This window comes from Pristiophorus japonicus, chromosome 3, assembly GCF_044704955.1.
Source record: "Pristiophorus japonicus isolate sPriJap1 chromosome 3, sPriJap1.hap1, whole genome shotgun sequence".
NCBI lineage: Eukaryota > Metazoa > Chordata > Chondrichthyes > Pristiophoridae > Pristiophorus > Pristiophorus japonicus.
In genome coordinates this window covers 15,199,034-15,210,933 of record NC_091979.1, presented here as the reverse complement: position 1 = coordinate 15,210,933, position 11,900 = coordinate 15,199,034, and the positions used below count along the sequence as shown (strand labels likewise).

General features: G+C 48.6%; 1 protein-coding gene across 4 annotated transcripts in view; it reads left to right on the top strand.

Annotated features, from left to right (window-relative positions):
• Positions 1 to 2,321: 2,321 nt before the first annotated feature.
• dnajb2 (DnaJ heat shock protein family (Hsp40) member B2) overlaps positions 2,322 to 11,900 on the top strand; it is a 50,701-nt gene continuing 41,122 nt past the window's right edge. For 2 of the 4 annotated variants that reach the window (XM_070875206.1, XM_070875208.1), the window contains exons 1-2: positions 2,322 to 2,444; positions 10,628 to 10,715. In XM_070875206.1, coding sequence (XP_070731307.1) covers positions 10,651 to 10,715 — 65 coding nt within the window. In that variant the 5' untranslated portion in view covers positions 2,322 to 2,444; positions 10,628 to 10,650. Of the gene's footprint in view, positions 2,445 to 9,038; positions 9,089 to 9,220; positions 9,286 to 10,627; positions 10,716 to 11,900 lie in introns of those variants that run through there. The other 2 variants (XM_070875209.1, XM_070875207.1) reach the window with 2 other exon arrangements.

Sequence of the window (11,900 nt, the reverse complement as noted above, 5' to 3'; positions counted from 1 at the left end):
CTATTTTATATTTATGGCCCCTTGTTCTGGTCTTGCCTGCAAGTGGAAACTGCTTCTCTATGTCTATCAAACCTTTCATAATCTTGAAGAGCTCTATCAGGTCACTCCCCAGCACCCCCCCCCCTTTTCTAGAGAAAATAGCCCAATTCTTGGCTTCAGCTGATTTCAGACACTTGTACTGTTTGGGCCCCATTTTGGACAACCTGCAGGGGTGACACTGAGTTGCACCAGTCTCGAACAAGAACTAAGAACATAAGAACATAAGAAATAGGAGCAGGAGTAGGCGTAGGCGTAGGCCATTGACCCCCTTGAACCTGCTCCACCATTTAATACGATCATGGCTGATCTGATCTGATCATGGACTCAGCTCCACTTCCCTGCCCGCTCCCCATAACTCCTTACCACAATCACTTTCCTGCATTGCTTCCTTTTCTTTACTCTTTAGCATTCTAGATTGCTCTCTACAGTGACCGTTTCCCGCCAATTTAGTTTAAAGCCCTGTCTACCTCCCTAGTTAGTCAGTTTGCTAGAACTCTGGTCCCAGCATAGTTCAGGTGTAGTCCGTCTCCACGGAACAGCTCTCTCTTTCCTGAGAATTCCCGAGTTCCGAGCAGAGTGCTTGCTTTGGGAGTCTCGTGTCGGGCATGCGGGCGATGTGGACCGCCCAATGGAGCTGGTCAAGTGCGGTCAGTGCATCGATGCTGGGGATGTTGGCCTGATTGAGAACACTGACGTTGATCCTGCAAATCCCCTGGGAGGATCGACGCACCAGCGTCAGTGTTTCAACTCCACTTCACTGCCCGCTCCCCATAACCCTTCACTCCTTTATCGTTCAAAAATCTGTCTATCTCCGCCTTAAATATATTCAAAGTCCGAGCCTCCACAGCTCTCTGAGGCAGAGAATTCCACAGATTTACAACCCACTGAGAGAAGAAATTTCTCCTCACCTCAGTTGCAGCAATGACCACAAAGTGGTTGTGAAATACTCTTGGGGACACCCTGAGCTGCTGACAAGACAAGCTCTTTTAGTGCCTTTCTCTACCTGACAACTCTTAGCCCTGAAGGTCGCAGGCCAGGTAGATAAGGTGGTTAAGAAGGCGTACGGGATAAGAAATATGAGCAGGAGTAGGCCATCTGGCCCCTCGGGCCTGCTCCGCCATTTAATAAGACCATGGCTGATCTGATCATGGACTCAGCTCCACTTCCCTGCCCACTCCCCATAACCCTTTACTCCCTTATCGCTCAAAAATATATCTATCTCCGCCTTAAATATATTCAATGACTCAGCCTCCACAGCTCTCTGGGGCAGAGAATTCCATAGATTTACAACCCCCTGATAGAAGAAATTCCTCCTCATCTCAGTATTAAATGGGCGGACCCTTGTTCTGAAACTATGCTCCCTAGTTTCAGTTTTCCACCTGAATGGAAATGGCCTCTCTGCATCCACTTGTCGAGCCCCCTCATTATCTTATATATTTTGATAAGATCGCCTCTCATTCTTCTGAACTCCAATATATAGGCCCAACCTACTCAACCTATCCTCATAAATCTTGCCTTTATTAGCCGAGGCATAGAATACAAGAGCAGGGAGGTTATACTTGAACTGTCTAAAACACTGGTTAGGCCACAGCTGGAGTATTGCATGCAGTTCTGGTCACCACATTACAGGAAAGATGTGATTGCACTGGAGAGGGTACAGAGGAGATTTACGAGGATGTTGCCTGGACTGGAGAACTTTAGCTATGAGGGAAGATTGGATAGGCTAGGTTTGTTTTCTTTGGAACAGAGGAGGCTCAGGGGAAACCTTATTGAGGTGTATAAAATTATGAGGGGCCTGGATAGAGTGAATAGGAAGGACCTATTTCCCTTAGCAGAGGGGTCAACAACTAGGGGGCATAGATTTAAAGTAATCGGTCGGGGGATTTGAGGGAAAATTTCTTCACCCAGAGGGTGGTGGGGGTCTGGAACTCACTGCCTGAAAGAGTGGTAGAGGCAGAAACCCTCACCACATTAAAAAAAATGCTTGGATGTGCACTTGAACTTGTCTTCTGTGCATCGTGCCATGGGGATAGTTTATATCAAACTGAGGGCAACCTCTACATCCAAAAAACGGCACCTCCAACTCCCTCTGCACTGCACTGTCAGATCAGATTATGTGCAAAGTGGAGCTTTGACACAGTTACACACGATCTGCACCTCGGCACAACTAACTGAATATAGTCACTCGACAAAAAGTGGCTGCGTTTGAGCAGATGCAGATCAGCTTTTTGAGTGACACCAGTTGGGTGGTTACCCGCGCCTGCGTCCTGGGATTGGGGAGGTTTTCTGGACGGACGTCTCTTCAGCTTATTGTCCACGTCGTGGTGAGATCAGAGTGCAGGCCGGCACAAACAGCGGAGAGAAAGAGGAAAAGGAGGGAGAGAGAGAGAGAGCTTCATTGACAGGTAGGAACATTCGAACAGAAAGTCAGCCAGCATTGGGCTCCTAGGACCAGCTGCTCTCCCAGCTCCTGCTCCAACTCTCTCCCCATCGGGTTCTGTATCGTGTGCAATGTGTGTCTCTGTTCAACATATTTGAAATAGTTTACTGAGCGAAAGTCAAGTTGGTGTGTGTGTGTGTGTGTGTGGGGTGGTGGGGTCAGGTGAACTCATGGAACAGATGAATTTATTTCCAAAAAGAAAATCTCAAAAGGCAATTTATTTGCTACTTTAGCATATTTTGCGTGTGTGTGTTTGTCAAGGTTCGGAAACATTAGTAACAATCTAGCTGTTCTTCTGGATACTTTGTAATTTGTGTCTCTATTTAAGTCCAGTTGTTAATTTCTCCCCAGTTGCTACATTGAGTCCAGTTGTTAATTTTCCCCCAGTTGCTACATTGTATCCAGTTGTTAACATATCCCAGTTGTTACATTGTGTCCAGTTATGTTCTCCAAGTTGTTACATTGTGTCCAGTTAATTTCTCCCCAGTTTCAACATTGTATCCAGTTGCTACTCCTGTATCAGAGCAAACCTTCTGCTGCAACCCTGGGAGGGGTATGGGGGCACAACACGAACCTGCTGGCGCCCTTTGCCCCGCCCCCTGTGTGCGCTCATTGGGCGCCTGACTGGTTCCGCGGCGCCGAGCGTCTATCCCATTGGCCAGCCGGGCTGTCAATCACCCTCAGCCCCGCCCCAGCATTGTGCGTTTGCTTGCACTGCAGCATCCCCCTGCCTCCTCCCCTGTGAGACTCACTGAATGACGCAGCACAGAAATAGCCCATTCGGCCCATCGCGCCTCTACTAGCTCTTCCAAGGAGAAAGAAAGGCTTGTATTTATCATCATCATAGTTAGTCCCTCGGAATCGAGGAAGACGTGCTTCCACTCTTGGCATGAGTCCTTAGGTGACTGAACAGTCCAATACCGGAATTACAGTCTCTGTCACAGGTGGGACAGACAGCGGTTGGAGGAAAGGGTGGGTGGGACAGGTTCTTCCGCTGCCTGCGCTTGGTTTCTGCACGCTCTCGGCGATGAAATTCGAGGTGCCCAGCGCCCTCCCGGATGCTCTTCCTCCACTTAGGGCAGTCTTTGGCCAGGGACTCCCAGGTGTCGGTGGGGATGTTGTACTTTATCAGGGAGGCTTTGAGGGTGTCCTTAAAATGTTTCCTCTGCCCACCTTTGGCTCATTTGCCGTGTAGGAGCTCCGAGTAGAGCGCTTGCTTTGGGAGTCTTGTGTCTGGCATGCGAACTATGTGGCCCGCCTAACTGAGCTGATCGAGTGTGGTCAGTGCTTCGACGCTGGGGATGTTGGCCTGGACGAGGACGCTAATGTTTGTGCGTCTGCCCTCCCAGGGGATTTGCAGGATCTTGCGGAGACATCGTTGATGGTATTTCTCCAGCGACTTGAGGTATCTACTGTATATGGTCCACTTCTCTGAGCCATACAGGAGGGCAGGTATCACTACAGCCCTGTCGACCATGAGCTTGGTGACAGTTTTGAGGGCCTGGTCTTCAAACACTCTTTTCCTCAGGCAGCTGAAGGGTTAGGCTGCACTGGCGCACTGGAGGCGGTGTTGGATCTTGTCGATGACGCCTGCTTTTGTTGATAAAAGGCTCCTGAGGTAAGGGAAATGGTCCATGGTGTCCAGGACCGGGTCGTGCTGTTCATCTTGATGATTGGGGAACAGTGCTGTGCGGCAAGGACAGGCTGGTGGAGGACCTTTGTCTTACGGATGCTTAGTGTAAGGTCCATGCTTTCGTACACCTTTATATAGCGCCTTTCACGACCACGGGACATCCCAAAGTGCTTTACAGCCAATGAAGTACTTTTTTCTAGTGTAGTCTCTGTTATAATGTGGGAAATGCGGCAACCAATTTGTGCACAGCAAGCTCCCATAAACAGCGATGTGATCATGACCAGATAATCCTGTTTTTTTTTATTGTTATGTTGATAGAGGAATAAATATTGGCCCAGGACACCGGGGTTAACTGCTTTGCTCTTCGAAATAGTGGCCGTGGGATCTTTTACGTCCACCTGAGAGGGCAGATGGGGCCTCGGTTTAACAACTCATCCGAAAGACTGCACCTCCGGCAGTGCATCACTCCCTTGGCACTGCACTGGGAGTGTCAGCCTAGATTTTTGTGCTCAAGTCCCTGGGCTGTTCCATTCACCCACTCCCTCTGCTCTTTTATCCCATAGCCCTGCATTTTTTCTCCCCTTTAAGTGTTTCTCCAATTGCCCTTTTGAAAGTTGTTATTGAATCTGAAAGAAAGACTTGTATTTGTGTCACACCTTTCACGACCACTGGGAGGACAGATGCACCAACGTTAGTGTCCTCGACCAACATACCCAGCATTGAAGCACTGACCACACTCGACCAGCTCCGCTGGGCAGGCCACATAGTTCGCATGCCAGACACAAGACTCCCAAAGCAAGCGCTCTACTCGGAACTCCTACACGGCAAGCGAGCCCCCAGGTGAGCAGAGGAAATGTTTCAAGGACACTCTCAAAGCCTCCCTGATAAAGTGCAACATCCCCACCGACACCTGGGAGTCCCTGGCCAAAGATCACCCTAAGTGGAGGAAGTGCATCCGGGAGGGCACTGAGCACCTCGAGTCTCGTCGCCGAGAGCATGCAGCAAATGAGCGCAGGCAGCGGAAGGAGCGTGCGGCAAACCTCCCTTTCCTTCAACCACTGTCTGTCCCACCTGTGACAGAGACTGTAATTCCCGTATTGGACTGTTCAGTCACCTGAGAACTCACTTTTAGAGTGGAAGCAAATCTTCCTCGATTTCAAGGGACTGCTATGATGATGATGACAACCAGTGAAGTAATTTTTGAATTGTAGTCACTGTTGTAATGTAGTTAACGCAGCAACTCGTACACAGCAAGCTCCCACAGACAGCAATGTGATAATTACACTGCCCTTGCATTCCAGATCACAACAACTCGCTGCGTGCAAAAAGCCAATTCACCCTTACGGGAATCTGCAGCACGGCCCATCTTAGTAAAGCATCATATCCTCCTGTTTGTAAATACAAAGCCAGGGCCTTAATTTCCAAAGGTTGGATTAGGGATTTAAAAAAAGAAATATTTCAAGGGAACAATCGCAGGATCACCATTTAAAAAGAGGCACAATAGCAAAATACTGCAGATGCTGGAATCTGAAACAAAAACAGAACATGCTGGAAACACACAGTAGGCCAGCCTGCCGAGTGATTCCAGCATTTTCTGTTTGGGTTTCAAAAGAGCTGTCAGCTGTGGCTCAATTGGTAGCACTTTTGGTTCCGAGTCAGTATCATAGAATCATAGGAATTTACAGCACGGAATGAGGCCATTTCAGCCCATCGTGTCTGCTCCGGCCGACAAAGAGCTATCCAGCCTAATCCTACTGTCTGCAGCCTTTGATGCTCCATCTGCCTCCAGCGCCTCTCCACCGCCATCCAGCTGGATGGGACTGCACTCGCCTCGGTCCATTCTTATCTACCTAATCGTAGCCAGGGAATCACCTGCAATGGCTTCTCTTCCTGCCCCCACATAGTTACTTCTATGTCCCCCAAGGATCTGTCCTTGGCCCCCTCCTATTTCTCATCTACATGTTGTCCCTTGGTGACATCCGAAAACACAGCGTCAGTTTCCACATGTACGCTGATGACACCCAGCTCTACCTCACCACCACTTCTCTCGACCCCTCCACGTTGTCTTTGGTCTCCGCCACAAACTCCGTTCCCTAGCCACCGACTCCATCCCTCTCCCTAGCCTCTGTCACATTTTTCACAACCTAGGTGTCCTATTTGACCTTGAAATGAGCTTTCGACCACATATTCACAGCATAACTAAAACCAGCTATTTCCGCCTCCGTAACATCGCCCGTCTCCGCCCTTGCCTCAGCTCATCCGCTACTGAAGCCCTCAAGCCCTCATCCATGCCTTTGTTACCTCTAGACTTGACTACTCCAATGTACTCCTGGCTGGCCTCACACATTCTACACTACGTAAACTCGAGGTGATCCAAAACTCTGGAGCCCATGTTCTAACTCACACCAAGTCCCACTCCCCCATCACCCTCTGTACTCACTGACCTACATTGGCTCCGGGTTAAGTAACGCCTCGATTTTAAAATTCTCATCCTTATTTTCAAATCCCTCCATGGCCTCACCCCTCCCTATCTCTGTAATCTCCTCCAGCCCCACAACCCCCCCGAGATATCTGCGCTCCTCAAATTCTGCCCTCTTAAGCATCCCTGGTTATAATCGCTCAACCATCGGTGGCCGTGCCTTCTCTTGCCTGGGCCCCAAGCTCTGGAACTCCCTCCCTAAACCTCTCCGCCTCTCTATCTCTCTCTCCTCCTTTAAGACGCTCCTTAAAACCTCCCTCTTTGGTCAGCTGCCATAATATCTTCTGTGGTTCAGTGTCAAATTTATTTGTTTTGTCTTAAAACACCGCTGTGAAGCGCCGTGGGACCTTTTATTACATTAAAAGCGCTATATAAATATGTTGTTGTTATACTCTGGTGTTTAGAAGAATGAGAAGCGTGCGGCAAACCTGTCCCACCCACCCTTTCCTCCAACCACTGTCTGTCCCATCGGTGACAGAGACTGTAATTCCCGTATTGGACTGTACATCATCATCATCATCATCATCATCATCATAGACAGTCCCTCGGAATCGAGGAAGACTTGCTTCCACTCTTAAAATGAGTCCTTAGGTGACTGAACAGTCCAATACAAGAGCCACAGGGTGGGTGGGGAATCTGGTTTGCCGCACGATCCTTCCGCTGCCTGCGCTTGGTTTCTGCACGCTCTCGGCGACGAGACTCGAGGTGCTCAGCGCCCTCCCGGATGCACTTCCTCCACTGAGGGCGGTCTTTGGCCAGGGACTCCCAGGTGTCAGTGGGGATGTTGCACTTTATCAGGGAGGCTTTGAGGGTGTCCCTTGTAATGTTTCCTCTGCCCACCTTTGGCTCGCTTGCCAGGAAGGAGTTCAGAGTAGAGCACTTGCTTTGGGAGTCTCGTGTCTGGCATGCGGACAGTGTGGCCAAAACCAAAATACTTCCACACAAATAACAACTTGCATTTATATAGCGCCTTTAACGTAGTAAAATGTCCCAAGGCGCTTCACAACAGTGTTACAGACAAACAGATAAACTTGACACCGAGCCACAGAAGAAATTAGGGCAGATGACCAAAAGCTTGGTCAAAGAGCTAGGTTTTAAGAAGCGTCTTAAAGGAGGAAAGAGGGGTAGAGAGGTGGAGAGGTTTAAGGAGGGAGTTCCAGAGCTTGGGGCCCAGGCAGCTGAAGGCACGGCCACCGATGGTTGAGCGATTATAATCAGGGATGCTCAAGTGGCCAGAATTTGAGGAGTGCTGACAACTCAGGGGGGATTATGAGGCTGAAGGACACTACAGTGATAGAGAGGGGAGAGGCCATAGAGGGATTTGTAAACAAGGATGAGAATTATGAAATCGAGGCGTTGTTTAACCGGGAGCCAATGTAGGTCAGCGAGCACAGGGGTGATGGGTGAGCGGGACTTGGTGCGAGTTAGGACACGGGCTGCTGAGTTTTGGATGACCTCAAGTTTACGTCGGGTAGAATGTGGGAGGCCGGCCAGGAGTGAGTTGGATCAGTCAAGTCTAGAGGTAACAAAGGCACGGATAAGGGTTTCAGCAGCAGAAGAGTTGAGGCTCTTAACTCAGTGGAACATGCCAAGGCACATCACAGGAGCGTTATCAGACAAAACTGCTGACGAAAACGTGCGAACAATGACGGACAGGCAAAGACCATCTGGTCTATCAAGCCTGTCCCACACAATTGCAACACTTTGTGTATCACAACATGTATACTCCAACCCACTCGGAGCCATGTGATCTCCTGGGAGAGGCAAAAAAACACAGATAAAAAAACCTTGAATATCTTGCCAACGCTCGCCATCAAACTGCACACATGAAGAATGACCACTTGGGCAAGACACACAATGGGGCAGCTCTTGTGCAACTGTACCCGAGGAACTTCAGGAAAGATAAAAGTGGGGGTAGATTTGGGGGGGCGGGGGGGGGAGAAAGAGGGTAAAGGACCCCAGCCTTGCAACAAAAAAAAAACTTCCCTGAAGAAAAATGGAAAGCTTAAAATCTGGGAGCAGCTTGATGGATGTAATGGTTTATTCCGAATCTCTCCACCTCGCTCTACTCCATTCTGGTGCTGCTTAAAACATCAAGCGCAGGCAGCGGAAGGAGCGTGCGGCAAACCAGACTCCCCACCCACCCTTTCCTTCAACCACTACCTGTCCCACCTGTGACAGAGACTGTAATTCCCGTATTGGACTGTTCAGCCACTTAAGGACTCACTTTTAGAGTGGAAGCAAGTCTTCCTCGATTCTGAGGGACTGCCTATGACGATGATGATAAATAAAAGTTATTATTTATTATTATTAAAGGTGCTATATAAAGTTATTTCTGTGAAAGGGGCGTCAGTATTTCGGTTCTGGTCTTGTTTGAATCGGGGGGAGGGGGGGCTATGACAAAGCCAATCAGCACGGTTGATTTATTTTTTGTTGTTGCACCACAGCTGGTCGGAATGCCGAGAGGGCGAGGAGCTGTGTTTCTGGCGGAGCAGCGGTGCGTTGCTCAAGACTGATTGGCAGCGCTGGGGCTGCTTGTCCTCTGAGGCGTATTGATAAGTGGCTGTAGTGTGGCCATAAATAGCTCGTCACCACAGACATGACGTAATGCTCAGTGACTGAAAATAAAGGCCAAGGATTCTACCCGTCTGAGATCGGGGGCGTTGGAGCAGCCTGTTGTTCATTAATTAAATTGTGTGTGTGTGTATATATATATATATATATTTTGAGATTGTGCAGAATGGGCCTTTACCCTCTGGAGTTTAGAAGAATGAGGGGCGATCTCAGTGAAACGTACAAGATTCTGAAGAGGATTGACAGGGTAGATGCAGGGAGGATGTTTCCCCCGGGCTGGAGTGTCTCGAACCAGGGGTCACAGGCTCAGAATAAGGGGTCAGCCATTTAGGACTGAGATGAGGAGGAATTTCTTCACTCAGAGTGGGGGTGAATCTTTGGAATTCTCTACCCCAGAGGGCTGTGGAGGCTGAGTCTCTGAATATATTTCAAGGCTGAGATAGATAGATTTTTGGACTCTCGGGGAATCAAGGAATATGGAAATCGAGTGAGAAAGTGGAGTTGAGGTCGATGATGAGCCGTGATCTTATTGAATGGCACAGCAGGCTCGAGGGGCCGTAGGGCCGACTCCTGCTCCTATTATTCAAATCCGATATATTTATTATAAAATTAACTATTTAAATTGGATATATTTATTAAATACTGATTATTTAAATTAGATGTATTCATCCATCAATAATTAAATGCTAATATAATTTATATTTATTTATTATTTAAATTGTATCTATATTATAAATAAAAGAAAGACTTGGATTTATATAGCGCCTTTCACGACCACCAGACGTCTCAAAGCGCTTTGCAGCCAATGAAGTACTTTTGAAGTGCAGTCGCTGTTGTAATGTGGGAAACACGGCAGCCAATTTGTGCACAGCAAGCTCCCACACACAGCAATGTGATAATGACCAGGTCATCTGTTTTTTGTTGATTGAGGGATAAATATTGGCCCAGGACACCGGGGATAACTCCCCTGCTCTTCTTCGAAATAGTGCCGTGGGAACTTTTTGTCCACCTGAGAGCAGACGGGGCCTTGGTTTAACGTCTCATCTGAAAGACGGCACCTCTGACAGTGCAGCACTCCGTCGGCACTGCACTGGAGTGTTAGCCTAGATTCTGTGCTCAAGTCCCTGGAGTGGGACTTGAACCCACAACCTTCTGACTCCGAGGCGAGTGTGCTCCCCACTGAGCCACAGCTGGCACTTTTTAGGGAGGGAATTGCAGAGCTTGGGTCCCAGGCAGCTGAAGGCATGGCCACCAATGGTGGAATGTAGAAAATGGGAGATGCACAGGAAGCCAGAATTGGATGGGCGCAGACATCTCTGGGCGGGGGGGTTGTAGGGCTGGAGGAGGTTACAGAGATAGGGAGGGGCGAGGCCAGGAAGGGATTTGACAACAAGGATGAGAATGTTATTGTTATGAAAAGATATTATTAACTTCTGACTCGCCTCTTGCTCTTGTCTCACAGCTAGAGCACAGTTGTGGAGGAAAATGGTGGACTATTACAATATCTTGGGAGTACCTCACAACTCATCTCCGGAAGACATTAAGAAAGCGTAAGTATGTGCATTGTGACCCCGCCCCTGCCCCCACATCCCTCGCCGAGACGCACGCTGATCACCTCTGCTGGACCACAGATATTTCTAAAGTGTGTGTGTGTGTGTGTGGTAACTTAGTGTTTACTTGCAATGTGGCCTGGTACATATAAATTGCTGAAAAGACAAGATCAAGGTCAACAACTTGTATTCATATAGCGCCTTTCATGACCACCGGACATCTCAAAGCGCTTTACAGCCAATGAAGTACTTTTGGAGTGTATTCACTGTTGTAATGTGGGAAACGCGGCAGTCAACTTGCGCACAGCAAGGTCCCACACACAGCATTGAGATAATAAGAACATAAGAAATAGGAGCAGGAGTAGGCCATTTGGCCCCTCGAGCCTGCTCTGCCATTTAATGCGATCATGGCTGATCTGATCATGGACTCAGCTCCACTTCCCCGCCCGCTCCCCATAACCCCTTATCGTTTAAGAAACTGTCTATTTCTGTCTTAAATTTATTCAATGACCCAGCTTCCACAGCTCTCTGAGGCAGCGAATTCCACAGATTTACAACCCTCTGAGAGAAGAAATTTCTCCTCATCTCAGTTTTAAATGGGCGGCCCCTTATTGTAAGCTCATGCCCTCTAGTTCTAGTCTCCCCCATCAGTGGAAACATCCTCTCTGCATCCACCTTGTCAAGCCCCCTCATAATCTTATACGTTTCGATAAGATCACCTCTCAATCTTCTGAATTCCAATGAGTAGAGGCCCAACCTCCTCAACCTTTCCTCATAAGTCAACCCCCTCATCCCCGGAATCAACCGAGTGAACCTTCTCTGAACTGCCTCCAAAGCAAGTATATCCTTTCGTAAATATGCAAACCAAAACGGCACGCAATATTCCAGGTGTGGTCTCACCAATACCCTGTATAATTGTAGCAAGACTTCTCTGCTTTTATACTCCATCCCCTTTGTAATAAAGGCCAAGGTTCCATTGGCCTTCCTGATCACTTGCTGCACCTGCAAACTATCCTTTTGTGTTTCATGCACAAGTAACCCCAGGTCCCGCTGTACTCGAGTACTTTGCAATCTGTCTCTCTCTTCCTCCTCACACCGCCCACAATGTCTCTCTCTCTCCCCCTCCCTCTCGCTCTCTCTCTTTCTCTCTCTCTCTCCCCCTCCCCCTGTCTCTCTCTCTCTCCC